Raw genomic sequence first — 19,164 nt, forward strand, 5'->3', positions numbered from 1 at the left:
TGTTGTTGGAAATAGATTGCTTACACTTTTTTTTGTCCCACTCCCATTTCTTCTTTTTGCATTTTGAAACTCTACTTAGAACTTTTAAGATCCAACTCTGAAAAGTGTAAATTCTTGCAATTTGTCATCTGGTCTTAATCTGATCAGGGTTGTATATCCCAGATTCATTAAGAATGCTCTTCTCAGTGTAATTTTCCAACCAAAACAAGAGCCAGAGATGGTTGTGGGGTTGCAGCATGGTCAGTGTGTTAAAGTTTCAGTTGAGCTTGCTGCATGATGGAGATCTTTATTTCGCTGCGCTAAAACAATTCTGTTGTGAATTTAAATTTCCATTCAAGAAAAATCATTTGAATGATACGGCTATCTGTCAAGGCTGATGGCTGCTCAACAGTAAGGCTTTTCATGTCTTCTCCAAAGAGCAGGACGTTTGTGAACACAGAGGGGTTCTGCGGCGTATTGGAACTGTTATCTTCTTTCAGTTTAACCGATTCAAAGACAGCCGTGGTTATGAACGTGGTTATTTGAACAGTGTTAACACATTCCTAACACAGCTGTGGCCTTTCAGATACGGTAGCAGCATAAATGCTACAGTTTCTAACATTTGTCATCTCTCAGTGACCTTTGCTGATGGTGGTGATCCTTTGAAGCTTGCACAATCAGCAGCAGGAGCAGGTTGAATATGAAAATATCCAAAACTCATATGCAGGTGTGTTTGCCTTTCTGTGACATGGGGCGTGTTAAAGGGAGCCCCACATTGCTGTGCTGATAAACTGCTTCATAGTACTCTGCAGGTCAGGTGAGAGTCAGGGGACAGTGAAGGTGTGAGAAGGAAAAACTTCGTATTTCGATTGTGCTAGACTCAGCATTTGGCTGCTGTGCTCTGTCATTCTCATCCAATCACACGTGGTGTTGAACAGAGGTCAGATTGAATAAGGATGTGAGATTACAGGTACATTGGAGGGCCACCAGCACTGTGTTCAGTGCTAAAGTGTAGTTATTCATCAGCCACTTTATTAGGTTCACATGTTCATCTGCTCATCTCCTCATTATTGAAAATATCTAATCAACCAATCACATGGTAGCAACCCATTTAGTCATGTAGAGATGGTGAAGACGAGCTGCTGGAGTTCAAACCGAGAATCAGAATGGAGAGGAAAGATGATTTAAAAGACTCTTTAACATGACATGGTTGTTGCTCTGAGTATTTCAGAAACTGCTGATCTACTAGGACTTTAACCATCAACCATCTCTGGGGTTAACAGAGAATGGTCCCACAAAGAGAACATATCCAGTGAGCAGCATTTTCTGGGACTAAATACCTAGAGGTCAGAGGAGAATGGACAGACTGGTTGGAGCTGATAGAAAGGCAACAGTAACTCAAATAACCACCGGTTACAACTGAAGTCTGCAGAAGAGCATCTCTGAGGCTACAATTCACACAGGCTCACCATAACTGGACCATAGAGGACACAAAAACGTTGCCTGGTCTGATGAGTCTGGATTTCTGCTGCTGTAATGGTGTGGGGGATAATATCTCAGCTCACTTTGGGCCCCTTAGTACCAACTGAGCATGGTTTAAAGTCCACAGCCTACCTGAGTATTGTTGCTGACCATGTCCATCCCTTTATGAGCACAGTGTACCCATCTTCTGATGGCTACTTCCAGCAGGATAACGCTCCATGTCATAAAGCTGGAATCATCTCAGACTGGTTTCTTCAACATGACAATGAGTTCCCTGAAGTCAAATGTCCTCCACAGTCCCCAGATCTCAATCCAATAGAGCACCTTTGGGATGTGGAGGAACGGGAGATTCTCATCATGGATGTTCAGCCGACAAATCTGCAGCAACTGTGTGATGCTATCATGTCAATATGGACCAAACTCTCTGAGGAATGTTTCCTGTGCCTTGTTGAATCTATGCCACCAAGGATTAAGGCAGCTCTGAAGGCAAAAGGGGGTCCAACCCGATACTAGCAAGGTGGACATGATAAAGTGGTTGAGTCAGAAGATGAGACAAAGATGAGAAGAGAAAAGAAGAAGGACAAAGAAAGAGGTGAGATAAAGCACATTCTTGCACATTCTCTTTGACAACTCCTCCAGTGCTCATTAGTTTGGGATTTTGTCATTTTCTGTAACTTTGCAGTTCGCTCTGCTTACCTTTCTTGAATGCCCCCTATATCAGCTTCATAGCACTCACTGTTTTTGTGGTTCTGGTGCTAGCTGTGGCTAGTTGTGGTAAAACTTTAGTATCACCTTCTACTTGCAGCATTCAGTGTGTTTAGCATAGTCCAATCATGTTATTCTTCTCCAAAACAGGGAAAAAACATCCACATCTGTGACAACATTTTTTTGTGTTTGTTTGCTGCAGCTGTGAAACTGAGTGTGTCGAAGTCCAGAGTGAAGTTTTCACAGTCAGTGATGGTTTGGGGTGCCATGTGATCTGGTGTAGACTTTTAACAGAGAATTTTCCAGCACTTAATGCCAAAGACAGAGCCAGGAGTTCAGTTCTGAGTGGGGGAAACACATTTTGGGGGGGCCTCGAATTACCAAAGTTAGTAGATCGAGATGTAAACTGATAAAAACGACTGACTGATGTACTTCTGTTACTACATGTGGTTTTAAAGCAGGTTTGGTTTCATTTTCCTTCTTTAATAGTTGATAGCATTTTAATATCATTTTAGTGCACTGGACAGGCCTACCTGTGATGCTCTCCATGGCACTGACCAAAAGTACCACTCAACAGTGGCTGCACCACTACAGCTTCTATTCTTTACTTCTGTTTGTGCCGTATGAGCAGTAACATTAACCAGTGTCAAATAAAAGACAAAAAAAAAACACTTCAGCCTTCCTCTGAAATTATCCTCACCGAGGCTGAATATTTCATAGCTGTGTTTCAGTGTATTATTTTTTCTGACAGGCTAAAAACATTTCCAAATTTGGCTCATTTTATAAGGAATGGGAAAACGATCTTGAAGTGTCAAATTCCACAATGTTACTTTGATGAAGGAAAAAAATAACATAAAAAGTTTAGGTAGGTCTGTTGTAAAATGGGTGGACCTGGGACCCTTGAGCCCACCCATAATGCCTCCCCTGCTTCATGCTTCTTTTCTGATGATGTTCCCAATGGTGATGCTGAATTTTTTTAACTGTAGCCATAACCATTAGAACAAAAGGAAATAAATGCTTGTAGTATTTCACTATTTATTTGCAAAATCTATTTAATCAACGAGTTTCACTTTGTGAAATTTAATACTGAAATAAATTAAGTTTTCCATCATATTGAAATTATTGAGTTGTTCTGTATAGGGACAATCATTCTCTTCAAATGTGTAAAAACAAATTAAGGTTGGAGCCAGTTCGTCTGGTCGAAGTACAGTTGTCATACATTGAAATGTTTATTGACTCCCACTCGTTCTTCAGTTGAAACTAATTGAAGCTTGAATAAATTCAAGATTAGTAACTATTTCTTGGCATTATCTCAGCTTTACAAAGAAATCGCGCAGAAAAATCCCTAAATATGAAACAGCAGAATGAGTTAGAAGCTGAGTAATAGTTTTTTTTCTTCATCCATTCAGTTATCTCCTCTTCATATGTTGTCCTTTTACAACCTCATGTACCTCACTGTTTTTGTTTCAGTCCTTAAAAGTCAAGGTAGCTTTCATGGCTGAACATCTTTGTCTTTGGCAGCTCCTTCCTCTGGTGACTGCTGAGACATGAGCGACCTGATGGTGAAGGACAGTCAGAGAACTCTCAGAGTGATGTCAAGCCTCTCCTCGACGTCTGGGATGTCAACACATGCAGAGAAAGGTTGAGTCTGAAGCCACATGACAGCTCGACTCACCAGACGCCATGCATTCCTACTTCAAAAACCCCAAGATCCTCTGGCACATCAGTATGCAAGGACCCTTTTTAAGCAGCTACAGAGGGCTCCTGTCTTTGATCAGGGTCCCAGAATTGTGCAGGGCTTCATAAAGACCATATCCTGAGAGCCCTCAGAGAATCTGTGTGAGTTGGCTGTGGGAGTTACTAAAGCAGTCCTCAATCATCTCTCTGCTTTACTCTGCTTGACCCTCCATCAGGTCGACTAACCTGAGTCGGTGATAGACGACATGGTCTGCGTCATCAATGAAAAGGTGAGGAGGATGTACCCTGCAGACACCCTGAGACAAAAACTGAACCGCTTTGGGGTTCAAGTTTGAACAGACCACTGCCGAATAACTGCTGCATGTGGGTTGGTATCAACATTAGCACAAACAGATTAGCCTGTTGAAACCATAGACTGTGAAAAAAATGGACGTCATCTAGCTCAGCTCTAAATCAGCTCGCCACAAAAACTGCTCCCCTTGGTGACTGGCTGCCATATAGGTAAAAAAAATCCAGCTCCCCAGTCATTCCAGATGGGCTGTGGCCAAACTTTAAAAAATTAATACACCTCGTAGAAATGTTTCTTACGTCCAATTGTTGTGGTGGTTTTAAGATATCATTTGGCTGCCTTGTATTCAAGTCCTCTTTATTTTGAAGAGTTTTGTTTTCAGTAGATATAAGAGGTTAAAAACAAGGTTTTATGGCACGTTTAACGTTGATTGACAGCTGCTGTTCTTGTGTATTTTTTATCGGGGATTGTGGAGGTAGAGTCAAGAAGTGATTAGACTCTTGAAAAAAAAAAAAATCATGGTTTTTGTCACCCCGCTCCACTCAGGTCCCTCACAGTCTTCACTGCACAGACTCTGGCTGCACAACTGCTACCAATGGCCACGCCTCTTATAGGGGTATTTTGGCCATACAATGCTAAATGGCTAAACCATGTCCACTCTATATACAGTCTATGGTTGTAGCAGGTCAAATACACCCATATCCATAGCATACTGGGGTATATTTGGCTTTAGCTAGTAACAGACCAGGCCAGACTACCCAAAATACATACCTTTCAGGAAGTAGGATTTACAAAGTGTCTGATTCAAGGAAAAATGATTGCTGTGAATGCAAACAGGGCATTACAGGTCCAGAATCTGTCTAGACTCTGAGTTGACTACATCAGAGTGTACTGTGAATCTGAAATTAGTCAAACTTGTTGCAAGAAACAACAACTGAAGAATCAAAACAGTTTGGCCTTGCAGTTAAGTTTCTTTATTTGAAAAATGAATTTAAAACGGATTGAAGTGAGACTGTTTCATTTTATAATGGAAGTCCTCACAGGGCCTTTGGTTGTTATCAAGCAGCCAGTTTCGTCATTGGTTCATCCCTGCAGGCTCAGATTGAGAGGAGCAGTGAGACAGAGCTCCTCATTGGTGATGCAGGCCGTGCTACTGACGTCATCACCCCAGCGCAACCAACCTTAACTGCACTACCGCTTTCTTAGTCCCGCCTTGGATTCTGTTTCACATGTAATGCTCTCTTTCTCTTGAAATAAAAACTGATATAAAGAGTGTAAAATATTCTACGGGTGGTAATTTGTCAAACATTTTAAGTGTCTCGAAAATTTTTGAACCCCAAATCCTGATAGCGGTTAAATTGACCGGTGTACCGGCCTATCAATCAATAGTCAAGCTCGGTTGAGAGCACAGAGCTTTTCCACGTCAGTGTGTTTACCAGGAGCAGAGTGACAGCTGCAGGAAGGGGTTCAATTTACCCACGTATGGAGCTTTTTCATGAAGACTGAGTGAAGAAGCGGTGTTGGACGATATAAGGTTATCCCACAGTGGAATGTCCGAGTTTTTCAGCGAGCCATCCGGTCGTAGTGGGTTGAACTTTGGTCTTCATCGGGCACTGTTGGCCGGCTAGCTAGCCGAGCTAAGCTAGCATTAGCAGAAACAAGACTCCATCTTTGAAGTAGCAATCACACAGGTAATGTATATTATCTCTTTTAAACGTAATATGATTTTGTATCCCTGTCAGCCAGAGTTTAACTCTGTAAACCAGTGAGTCAGAGCAGACTTTCTTTAAGGACAGACACTGACAAACCGTAGACTGATGGCCAGGTGACCTGCTAGCTAGTTGAGCTAGGTGTTTAGCTGATTTGTGAGCAGTAATTGATTAGTTTATGCAACACCTCTTTGACTCTTAATGCCTTCTATAGGAAAGACAAGTCCTCTGTCATCTTGTTGTGGGGGTGTTTGACTCAGAGGACTGTCAGCAGGCTTTAAACATCTCACTGTGGAGCAGAGCTAGCCTGTCAACTCCCCTAGTAAACGCTGCTGATCAAGTTAATCTAATTATCCAGCTTTTAAAGCTCACCTGACAGACACCTCACAGACTTATGTCTACTACTTCAGGTGTTTTACTACGAGGCCAGCATACCTGCCAACAGTAGAGTGTGAAAAATAGAGACATTTTCTGGGGTAGCAGAAAATCGGCCTTTATTAACATAAACTACTAGTGAAATAAACAACCATCACATCAATTCATGATATTATGTGAGTACAACCGAGGTTAACTGACAAAATCTAATTTATTACCTTAAAATATTATTAAAAAACCTACAACTTTTCGAAATCAAATCATTATGATCACCATTAGAATAGTTGCCAACACCAACTTGACTCATCCTCTTGCAGGTCAAAATAAAATAGTACTTTTAAATAGTATGAGGTACAGTGTGGAGGAAAATATTACATCATTTTATTTTTTTCCATCTCTCTGCTTCTACACGATTCATTGTAAAATAAAACATGAAATGAGCTATGTGGAGCAAAACATTAGCCACAGTTAAAATAACTAAAGCAGGCTCCATCCTGAAACACTTCAGTAATAAAAAAATTGGTGCTTCAATCCAATCAGCTTTTTTAAACAGTTATCCAGATTCTGTTGTTAGTAATTTATATAATAGTGAGATGCTGTTGTTACACCATATTTTAAGATAACACAACAGTACAGCTTATAATGATGCCTGACTCACGTGGTAAATTTGAAAATCACATTTCAGTTTAGCCTCCAAATTTCAGGAAGTCAGGAGGATGGCATGTCTTGCTTTATATGTCTCCGTTTTGGATGTCTGACTTGATGCTGTACAACTACAAGGGGTCCGATGCTGTCTTGATGCTTGTCGAATACTTTGTGGCTTTGTGAAGTGGGTTAGAGTAGTTAGTTGTGTTGTTACAGGTTGCATGCAGTCATTGCACATTCCTTTTAGCAGCATGACTTGTCTTTAACTTGAAATTGCTCCAAGCAACCGGTGATAAGCTGTTTCAGGGGCCCTGCTCCTCATTTTCTGTTGAATCCTTGTAAATTTGATATTGCCAAGCCAGTGTCTGTTGTCAACTCTTTTTCTCCAAACTTGTGCTTCATGGTACACTTTTCTGACACGCCAGCATCTTGAAAAAGTGAAGCCAGTATTCACAGATGGAACATGTTGTGAACGTCAATACCCAAGACAGTCATGGTCTTCTGCGAGGAAAATATAACATCGAGTGCTGTTGATGTTACACCTTTGAGAGTAAAGTGTCTTTCATTATCCAGGGTCATAATCAGTACTTTGTTATAATGAACAGTGTTGAGAGTGTCCCTACACAAGGTGTTGCAACATTGCATAAGACCGCTCCACTGTTTGTGTTTCCAGTAAACCAAATCAAATACAGTGATGGATTGGAGTCTGAGTATGTTGTTGTTACACAGTCTGCAGCAGCTCAATATGCAATAGAAGAGCGACATAAAAACATATCAACATGTAAGCACACAACACAGATGTTTAAATTGTAAAAGAAAAAATGGGAAAAAAGGGACACAGCAAGCTTCTGTTATTATAATTTAAAGGGGCAGTGAGGAGTTCCTAAGTGATCTTGAAAAAGTCTCCCTTCAGATATATGCCAGATCATTATCCACACTTTAAAATGAGATTAACAGCGTCAATGTAGGTTATTTCGAAATGCCACTTTGTAGCCTCTCTACAGCTTCCCGATCGGGTCGAGAAAGAGTAGACTGATTTACGGCACGTTCGAATCTCTATGACAGCACCACACCAGCTGACAAAATTAAGTGGTGAGAAGAGAGATGTGTGTTTTTCTCTGCTGAAAATGATTTCTGTGATTAATTTTGTAGTGATGGTTGACACTGGAGCCTAACTGTCTGACAGAAGGAGGGCAGAAGAGCAGAAGAAAGATAAACAGGAGAGAGATAGAGCACAAGCTAAAGGCTAAAAGAGCTAATCTGTTTGTGATAATGTTCATTTCAACCCACAGTCAGCAGTTATTCTGCAGTGGTCTGTTCAACTTGAGTCTATCAATAAAATGAAGAGTGAGGTTACGTTAGCTCTGATTGGTAGATGACTGGTAGGACATAACCAGGATTCACTAACGATACACATTACGGACACGTCTCACAGCATCAGGCTGTCAGTAGCACTACATATGAATGCCAACTAAATTACTGTACAAACTCACAGTTAGCTTGTTGTCACATTAGCCTACGGATACATCATAGCACCTGGCTGCTCGTAGCTCTACATATAGCCGGCTACTGATACAAACTTACAATGTTTGTTTCGTGCTCAGTTTTCAAACAACAGTGCTACGTAACTGTACTGATGAATACCTCATCACGTTGTATCCAGTAAAAAGTTGACTTGAACAAAGAAAATTTGTTCCAAAACAAACACACCTGGTTAGAAGTCACATGTTTATGACAGTGTGCGTTAGACTTTTGTCCAGGAGGTGGCGAGGCAGTCTAATCAAACAGATCCTCCTCACAGCATCTTTAAGGTTGGAATTTAATTATATACCTAAAAACACTTGTAAATACTGCAGCAAACAATACAGCTGCCCAGTATTCCTGTATTTCTACCCTCTAAGACTAAGACAAGATTAATGAAACTATTTCTAGAAGAGGAATGAAGCAAGATAAAAAATGATAAACTAAAAAGTGGACTTCAAAAATTTGACTTCATGAAACAAGAGAAAAAACATAAACCAAAGGGAGAAGAAAAGATCCATGGTCGACAGCAGCAACAGGCCAAAGAGAGGACTGGCTAACTTCAGAGGGTCAGTTTCTTAACTAATTTAACAAATTGAGTCCATGATCAAGTAAATCTGCCTGGGTTCCTTATCAGCCTAATTTTCTTAAGTTGACGGCCGATTTTGAAATTTTAGTTCTTTTATTAAGAACTTTTACTAGAGTGCAACATCAACAGTTCAGACATGCAGGGCTGATCAGATTTAAAAAAAAAAGTTTGAAATGATGCAAAAATACTGTTACAATAAGAAAGTAGATAAAAATTATTTTATAGAGGGTTTGAGGTGAATCCCCCCAGTTGCTAAATGTGGGCAGATTTTCTGTTTGATAAGTAAAGTCTAGAGATGTTTTCCTCCTCATTTTTATTGCAGAACTGTCCCCAGAAAAACTGAATTTGTACCTGTTTCCTGTGAAGCTACAGCCTCTTTTTTCCTGCTGCCCTGCAGGTGCTCCATCAGGTTGAACTGAAACTCACATTATCATAGGAACACAAATACACAGGAACGCCACGTGCCACTGTTTACTGCACTGGATGTCAACAAGCCACACTGCTAAAATTTAGGTTTTTGGGATCAAGAGTCTTTGACTTGACTGCTAGCTAATGGTTCATTTAAGTTTTGATTCATGGCCCCCTCCCCTGCTCCTCACTGATGGTCACAGGTAGTTACTGTTTGAGCTCACTGCTCTTACAGTGGGGAAAATAAGTGTTGAATGTGTCAACTTTTTTTCATCACAATTACTTCCAAAGATGCAATTCAAACAAAATTTCTTCCAGACATCGGTATTAACTCAAATAATCCACACATGAAAAGAAATCACAACGTTCAGGTCCATAAATAATGATTATGTGGAATTTAGTACGATAACACAGAAAAAAAGTATTGAACACGCTAAGTGAGACTCATCTTATACTTAGTGGAGAAGTCTTAGTTTGCAATGACAGCTTCCAGATGCTTTTTGTATGTTTGAACTAATGGCCCACACTGCTCAGGTGTGATTTTGGCCCATTCCTCTGCACAGATTGTCTTCTGTGCAGAGGAATGGGCCAAAATCTGCAATATTCTCTGGTGAACCCATTTCTTTAGTTCTTTCCACAAATGTTCGATTGGATTGAAGTCAGGCGATTGACTAGGCCATTCTAACAGATTGATTTTCTTTTTTTGAAACCATTTGAGAGTCAACTTTGCCGTGTGCTTTGGATCGTTGTCCTGCTGGAAGGTCCAGCCACGTCTCATCTTCATCATCCTGGTGGATAGCAGCAGATTCATATCAAGAATTTCCCCATACATGGCTCCATTCATTGCTACATCATTTATATGAAGTTTGCCAACACCATGAGATGAGAAACAACCCCATGCCATGATGCTTCCACCTCCAAACTTCACTGTTGGTGTAGTGTTTTTTGGGTGATGTGCAGTGCCATTTCTCCTCCAAACATGGTATGTAGAATGACAGCCAAAAAGTTCAGTTTTGGTTTCAGCTGACCAGACAACATTCTCCCAGTATTCTACAGGCTTGTCAAGATGCTGTTTAGCAAACTTTAAACCAGCTTCAACATGTCTTTTCTTGAGGAATGGAGTCTTGCAGGCTGAGCGTCCATAGAGGCCATGGCGGTGGAGTGCATTGCCTGTTGTTTTCTCTGTAACAATTGTACCTGCTGCCTCAGGGTGGTCCTTGGCTCGTTGAGTATTGTTCTGACTATCTTTCTGACTCCCTGGTCAGAAATCTTGCAAGGAGCTCCTGTGCGTGGCCTGTTGATGGTAAGGTGGTGCTTCTTCCACTAGGGCTGCACGATTATTGCAATCGCAATCGCAATCGCAATCGCAATGTCAGCACATGCAATTACGTAATCGCAAAAGAGGTTATCGCAATCGCAATCGCAATGTCAGCACATGCAATTCAGATTTTTCTCCATGATAACCAAGCAAGTCTGTAGACTCATCATGACACAACTTTTTTTATTAAATCGCAAGCACAATCGCAATCGCAATATTGTCCACCTAATCGCAAATCGCACCTTTTCCCCAAATCGTGCAGCACTATCTTCCACCTGCAAATAATGGCCCCAACGGTGCTGACTGGAATATTCAGGTGCTTTGATATAAGTCTGTAACCAGTTCTATTCTGATGCTGAGCAACAATCAGGTTGTGAATGTCTTCAGAGAGCTCTTTGCCTTTACCCACATAATCATTATCTAATTGCAGCTTTGGAAATAAATGTAATGAGAAAAAAGTTGATGCGTTCAAAACTTATTTTCCCAGCTGTAACTCATCACAGATAAAAAGATGTAAACTCAGTATGTGTGAGGTGATTTGTGGAAAAAGTGACTTATACAGTGTTTTCATAGCCTATATAATTGGCTACGTCCAGCTGTATGTGTGTGGTGAGCACCTGTTGTGGTCAGTGTGGTGAAACTGGATTTGCATCCCCATTTGGTCTGCGCTCCAATGTTTTGATACAAATACTTGTCGTTTTACAGCTCTAATGTGCGCAGTTATCAGGGCCTGGATTCCGGTGTGGCTTTGGGGGCATCCTGCACGGAATATTCAATCCCCCCAAGTCTGGCACTTCTCACACATATTTAATCTATAAAATTTCACACTGACATCGTATACCACACTGTAAATGTTTGCACAGTTGTTTATAGGACAGAACAGCCGCCACATCACTCTTGATCAAGACTGGGAGTGTGAGTAGAGCGGTCAGCTAAAAGGGAAGGGAACAACATGGTAGGCAAAACTCAAAGCTGTTGTATGATGACCCCAGGTTTTGATAACCTGGAAAATTTGTGTCAGGAGTAGCAGGATGTTGGTCTTGTGGAACTTTTGTGGCTTTAAAAATGGATGTGTACACTGCTAGAGCTGCCTTACTGTTGATGTGACCTCACAGGCATCACAGGGCCAACACCTCTCACCTGTATCAGCACAGAACACCTCAGAGCCATGACTGATAATTGCTCAGATAAAACCAAAACTATCTCTGTCTCAGTGGTAGGCATTTCTCAATCAGAGGGTTGGTGCTTCTTGTCCGGGTTGTGTGACCAGGTAAAAACCCTTGGAGTGGTGTAAAGACAAGAGGAAGAGCTTCATTTGACATTTACCTTTACATGCTGGCTAAAATCTGTTGATATTCATTTGATTTCTTAAAACTGACCAAAGTTCAGTAGCTCTAACTGACATATCTATTTCAACTGTGAAAGTAATGCTCTATTTGTTAAGTATTTCTTTCAGTGATCTCTGTTAAAATTCAGTACCTCAGTGTACTCAAACCTCCTTGTTCCATCATCACAGACTGATGAAATCAAAGCTCACCTGTCCCTCAGGTGTCTCTGATCCCAGATGATCAGTGGTCAGTTTTCTGTAGTGTTATGTGCTGTGTAAACATCAGCAAACTCTGCTTCTGACCAAGGAAAACCTTCTCTATTAGGGGGCGATGTTAGTACGACATGACATGGAGCTTTACGGCAGGATCAGAATCTGGATTTATCAGGATTGTTTTTCATAGTCAGACTATTTTGTTGGGCTGAAATGATTTGAAAAGAATAGAATAGAGTAGAGTAGAGTGACTTTATTGACCCTTAAGTGGGAAATTGTTGTGTTGACAGCAGCAATTAAAAGAGTAAGTAGAAAAATACAAAAAAAAAGAATAAAATAAAATAAGATATCCACATAAGAACTGTAGTTACAATATACAACAATAAGGATTGTGAGAGTTATACACCAGCTATAAATTAACATCACTACTAGTTTTAAAGGAGAAATTAAATACAACATTAGCGGAACATAGATTTGTTGACCGATGTCAGAAATGTGCAAATAGCAGCTAAGGTTGAAAGGTGATGTTTTTTAGACATGCACCGACTCTGGTGAAAAACATGCACCATCCATCGGCTGGCTGATCGATTGGTGCCGATTTCCTCAATTTTGGGGTATCGCGGTCGGTGATCAGGGATCAGTATTCCCATCCTTACATATGAAACAGATCTTATATACCTCCAGGAAGGTCTGACAGCCAGCCATTGTTGCTTTTTGCTGTGAGACCTAAAACTCAGGACACTTTGTTGTTTTTTTGAGTTAAAACTGGGGATGGGTACCTTTCATGTTTGAAACGATACGGTACCAATGCCTGATAGCTTGCAATCGGTACTGGTACTCAACGGTACCACTTTTCTGTACTTTTTTGTGTTTATGTGGTAAAAAAAATATTTATTTGTTTAATGATAAAATATTATTATTTTTTTCAATTTAACATACTTGTTTCTCAAAATATAACCTTACAATGCTGTGTTTATGTTCAGCATGGAAAATCGCCTAGTCTTCCGCTCCCTCACAGTCACAAAGGTGCATTTAGGTACCTAGACATGGTACCTTTTGGTTTTAGATTAATCGGTACCCGGTACTTTTGACAGAATTCAGTCGGTACCTATAAAAGTACCTAATTCGGTACCTATCCCTAGTTGAAACATAGAGATTTTATTGTTTCACAGGTATTGTTCAATGATTTTTTCAATAAAATGAGATTTGAACATTGAAGATATATGTTGTCAGTTATAAAAATTAAAGAATAAAAATTGGTATTGGCCCAAATCAGTATTGGCAGGTCAGGCTTTTTAAAGATCAGTAATGGGCCAGAAAATTGTGATTGGTGCACCCCTACTTTTTTTTTTTAAATACAACACTGTGGTGACATAGGGAGACATATGCTTTTCTCCTGATTCGAGTCATTACGCATCGTCCTTAATATTTCAGATTATTGCGATTTCCATTTTGCCTCTGAAACACAAGACCAGGTGAAAAAGTTGAGTGTTGATGATGATAATGAAGTTTACAGACTTTATCAGGAGCCATATTTTCCCCCCAAAAATGCACATCACATATAAGTCAGTTTTTGGGATTTATTCAGGGGGTCTGACGTCATCAAACTAGATAGGCCACGGAAAACATTTTGCTTTCTGCTGGAGAAATGTGGTACGTTTTTCCAACCCAGCTTTTAAACAAAGACTATAATGAAAGATTTAAATTCGAAAAAAAAGAAAAGAACAAAAAAGTCAAAATTTAAAAATTGTATATCAAAAAATTCCAACACTTATGTTTATCATTTCTTTGTCCCACCCTTATTATTCTGACCCACAATCAATATTCATTTCTGAACCGGCATTCTGAACTATTTTTTTGCACCAGTTTTTGTCTTTTTTTTACCATTTCATATCTTTAATCCGCTCCTTTGTCCTCTGATGTGTTTTTTAAACACTCACATTTTCACATCAAAACAACATTCATTTAAGGATGTCAGCTGTAACTGTTGTTGAGTTTCTAGAAAATGTACAGAGCTTTAGCTTTACAACAAATTAACTGTGCAAATTATGTCCGAAAATATAATCTCAAGACTCAGTAGCATTAAATCAGACAAGTGGTTTAAAATGTAGTCTTTGCAATTCTTGTAAAAATCTAACAGCTACAACAGCCAGTCACTCCGTCAATAAATCTCTACTTCTACCTACCAAACCTTCACCCTCCTATTATACAGAAGAGGCTGCTTACCATGAATTCAAAGAGATGGCCTCAGCCCTCTTGTCTCACCGCTTATAAATCTTCTTATAAAGTAAGAGTTTAATCCGGCACAGCTTTCATGACATGAGGAAAAAGGTTAATCTGGCCATTTTGAGGTATACTGTTTGTCAAATATGAACAGGTAGTCATTTTGCTTCTGTTTGGTTTTCCATATTAGCTTCAGGCATTGTCAGAGTACACATGGAAATATGCAGGTCACTTCTTAGAGTCTGTGCTCACACTGAGGTGAAAATTCAGGTTGGGCTTTAAGCCTTTTTACTGAATGTGGACTTCCTGCTACATTGTCCTTTTTCATGTTAGATGTTTTATCTAACAAGACAATGAAGAAAAGCTTCTGCATGCTCTCAGGCTTAATGTTGACATATTGGTGGAGTCAAACAATGTTTCAGTCTGGCATATTAAATATATCAGCGAGGGCTGTCATTTTAACGCGTTAATTAGATTAATTAATTACACCGCAAATTAACGTGTCATAAAAATTAACGCAGATTAATCTAGATCCCAAACCCGCAGGGTTTTTGAAAATCTGCTGGAAATCAACCGTTTGCTCTAGCTCAATTCTGTAAAAAACAGATAATTCTACAGTCTTTACTGCATTAAACAAGCCCTGAATGATCGATATTTGTCCTGTATTTAAATCTAAAGAATTCTTTGAAAATTTGCTTCCATCTTCCTGGTGTCATGTTTCAGCTTGGGGCTGCTCTGCACCAATGAGCAACAGTTTCTGTGTCTAGAGCATGTAACATTGAAAATACTTCACTTTTCTTTGATCCAAGACTTGAAATAAGTGTTTTGTACATAGTTCCTCACAGTTTTTAGCCTTTGGCCCTGGTTCTCCTGACCTCATAGAAGTATAGAAGTTCATATTGCAGTGAAAATTGAGTCCACATCGGGTAAAAATGTGACAGAAGCAAAAACCATCCTAAAAATCAAATCAGCTTATCTTAGGTGCAGGACTGTGTAGATTGTGTAAAGATAGAACCATAAAACTTTTTTCATGTGTTCCTTATGCCTCAGGGTACCTAAAAATGTGTTGTATATATTCCCACCTTATCTTTAAAGGTTTTTTTAATGTCTTTTAATGTAATTTTAATGTCCTGGAATTCAAATTCTTTATTTTGGGACCTGAAGCAGATATGAGATTAAAATGCGATTAATTAGATTAATTAATTACAAATCCTGTAATTAATTAGATTAATTTTTTTAATCGCCTGACAGCACTAATATCAGCATTAATCTCAGACAGAAGCAGGAGATGTTCCTTATCGTCCTCTGGTTTCTTTCTAACACTCCTGTCACACATCCAGGTGAGGACGTTTCAATGTTTGAGTATTTTTCTATGGACAGGTGTTCCTGTACTCCCATTTGATAAATATTGGACCTCATACTGTGATGAGAAGCTCTGACAGTTTTTTTTTACTCCATTTGCATCTTTAACCACAAAGCCACGACAGCCTCAGCACAACCATGATGTTTGCCAGATAATGAATCAAACTGCTTCAAATAAAATGAACTTCCTGAGAATCTGTGCCTCACAGATGTAGTCTGTCACAAAGGTTTTTCCTTTGAGTCTCATGGTGTGCCGAGTTGTTTTACCTAAAATTCACACCATGAGGTATCAAAGGCGTGTAAATGCCTGTGGAGCATCAAGCCATTTCATCCAAACCGACTGTGACCTCTGTCACAGCGTTGGTGTCACAGCCGTCCTGTCAGCACCACTGACAGACGAGCTGAGGAGACAGCAGAAGGACAAAGTGTCGTCACCACGCTGACTGAGATCAGAATTCACCTGGGCACACTGGCATGTAGAGAGCAGGACGTTTTTAATGTTTGCGTTCTAACAGCAGGAAGCGAATCAGTCATGTAGAGGAAGAGCAACAAAGAGACGCTGAAAAACATATCTCATAAAACTGAACACATGAAACTTGTTGGTTTAGTGTAGGGGCCAGCCTTTAAAGAGAGGGTGTTGAGCTTTTTAAGTCTTTATTCTGTCCCTCCCAGGCCCCTGTAGTAGTTTTACAAGATTTAAACTCAATCAAATCCCTGTTTTTCTCTCACTGGTGTTATGGGAAACTCTTATTTCACCTTCGTTTTGGCTGCCCTTTCTCTCCCCTTTCCTCTGATTGGCCAGCCCTGTGGAGGTCTGTGGGCAGACCTTGGTGTTTGAGGCCCACCCCTGGATGGGATCATGAATTAGTGAGGAAATCCTCATATGATGACCTCATCATTAGTCCTGTGAAGATCTTGTGCTGTTTATAGAACTGGGTGTTTTTATCAGTTTACAGACAGAATCAGGGATTTCTGCAAAACATCAATATGCAGAGGTTTGACGGCATTGTTACTTTATATTTTGTTACTTAATATTTTGTGGAAGCACAAAACCCCCTCTTTAACAATATTTTAGCTGTAATAAATGATTGAAGTACAGCCATGTTATCATGCTACTGTGGCTTTAAGCAAAGTAGTTAAATTTGAGGACTTAAAACACCAATATACATAAAATTTATATATATGGTATATTAAAAAAAATGTCTCAAATTTCTCAAAAGTCATCTCTTCTGTTTATTTCACAGCCTGGCAGCATGGTGGACAAGAATATTTACATCGTGCAGGGTGAAATAAGCACTGTTGTTGGAGCCATCAAGAGGAACTCCAGATGGAACACCCACACACCTCTGGTGAGTTATATAAAATTATAAAAACTCTTTTTTTCCTTTTTATTAACAGACTTAATTTCAAATATGGGTGAGATTTAGGGTAGACAACTTGTGGGTAAGTCAATTAAAAGGCTAATAAAATCTGTCATGCTCTTATACTGTTGGTACTGGTGTTCTATGTGGCTTGCAACAGCACACAAACATTGTGTCACAGTTCAGGACTTGATTTAAAGTTTTTTGGTCGGTACAGCAACAGGAAACAAAAGCAACACAATATTAATTTTGTTTGACTTTAACAATTTCTCTGAAGTATGGCTGAACAATTAATCAAATTAAAACAAACATTGCATAGTAATCGAATTAAATTTCCAAACTGCAAAAGCTTAAATAAAAAAAAAAAATAACAACAGACCTGGAGAGAATATGGTAACTTGTACTTGTTCTTATAAACCAGCAAAAGTCTATTTTTTTGGTAAACACCCTGTGAGTTACAGAGATCCATACCGTAGAGTGAGCCAAACCCTGTGTTCACTTTATTCTGTATGGTTTGTTACTCTGACAACTGAGGGTCAGGGAAATTTCACAATGGCCACGTATACATGGGCCTAAATATTGTGCTTGCTCAAACGGAAAGAATTTAACCTTTGTATACACCTCATTCTGAAAGAAAAGTGCCAATCTGAATGGACATTTAATCAGTTTCACAGGGGTGGAATATTCCTTTCCCCAAACCGATTGAGGTATCATGTATCCACTCAAATGAAAAGTTGTCTGGGTGCGTTCAAAAAATAAAGAAAGCAATTTGTTTGTTTTCCCAAATCGTTAAGCCTTACTATGAAGTGCAGCATTGAAATTCAGATTCATTTAAAAAAAAAAATAAAGCGCAATATCAATAAAAATATTTAAAATTGAATTAAAAAAATAGAAGAATACAGAATTTAAAATGGACCTCATAATGAAAGTGCTAAATGCAGGCAGAGTTTTCTTTTAATGACAAATATCCGGGGTCTACTGGTCACACCAGAGGTGTGTATCTCTACCAAATTAGTCAGGTTACCAATAAACCACTGGTAAACTACATTCTTCGTGTGGCTGCAGTCTCTGTCTGCTGCTGCTCTTCTGTCTGCTGGAGCTTCACAAAAACATAAGGACACAAATGTACAGGAACACCGTGCGCTTCTGTGTCCTCCACTGAACTTAAGACTACTCCCAAGATTCACACTGTCTGTGGTTTAAACAAGCAAAAGGTGCAGATACACTCAGAGTGAAGACAGAGAAAAATCTTCAGAAAACAAAAATCATTCTATAGTACTACATTTGGATCATTTTCAATCAAAAAAACATTTTACAGCATTCTGTTTAGGGAATGGTGCTCCAAACACGTCCTCTGATCATTTTCTTTTCCTTGTCCAGGATGAAGAACAGGACCCATTACTGAACAGCTTTGGCCAACTCAAAGACATACTCAACAACATTAAAGGTACGTTGGGCTGAGGGGGTGCAGGTTGTTTGAGCCCATTACAACGTGTCACGAACCAGTTAGAAGATCCTCATATGATGACCTCATTATGTCATGAAGACCTCATGCTATTTTTTTTAAGGTGTTTTGATCAGTTTACAGACAGATTCAGGGATTTCTACAACATACAACATACATGGACCCAAATATTCCGCTTGCATTCGGTTTATTTGCTGAAACGGAAAGAATTTAACTTTTGTATACACCTCATTTTGAAAGAAAAGTGCCAATCTGAATGGACATTTAATCGGTTTCACAGGGGTGGAATATTCCTTTCCCCAAACTCATTGAGGTATCATGTATCCACTCAAATGGAAAGCTGTCAGAGTGTGTTCTTTCAGCGCATGCTCAGATATGACATAAGACGCAACTTAAGACATTCCTCAACTTTAAAAATGGTGGCGAGCAGTCAGCACTGGACTGCTGCGGAAAGTTTGTTTTTGATTCAACTTTTGAAAGAAATGAACATAATAT

The 19,164-nt window shown here is 39.5% G+C and overlaps 1 protein-coding gene across 4 annotated transcripts in view; it reads left to right on the forward strand.

Moving 5' to 3' along the window:
- The first annotated feature begins 5,528 nt into the window (after positions 1 to 5,528).
- Positions 5,529 to 19,164, forward strand: part of gbf1 (golgi brefeldin A resistant guanine nucleotide exchange factor 1) — a 129,687-nt gene continuing 116,051 nt past the window's right edge. For all 4 annotated transcript variants that reach the window (XM_074675201.1, XM_074675202.1, XM_074675204.1 and 1 more), the window contains exons 1-3: positions 5,529 to 5,844; positions 17,088 to 17,192; positions 18,585 to 18,651. In XM_074675201.1, the coding sequence (XP_074531302.1) occupies positions 17,097 to 17,192; positions 18,585 to 18,651 (163 nt within the window). In that variant the 5' untranslated portion in view covers positions 5,529 to 5,844; positions 17,088 to 17,096. The remainder of the gene's footprint in view (positions 5,845 to 17,087; positions 17,193 to 18,584; positions 18,652 to 19,164) is intronic.

The sequence above is a fragment of the Halichoeres trimaculatus genome, unplaced genomic scaffold (assembly GCF_033239565.1).
Source record: "Halichoeres trimaculatus isolate MK-OKI-2021-1 unplaced genomic scaffold, fHalTri1.1 fHalTri1_scaffold_8, whole genome shotgun sequence".
In the NCBI taxonomy this organism is placed as follows: Eukaryota; Metazoa; Chordata; class Actinopteri; order Labriformes; family Labridae; genus Halichoeres; species Halichoeres trimaculatus.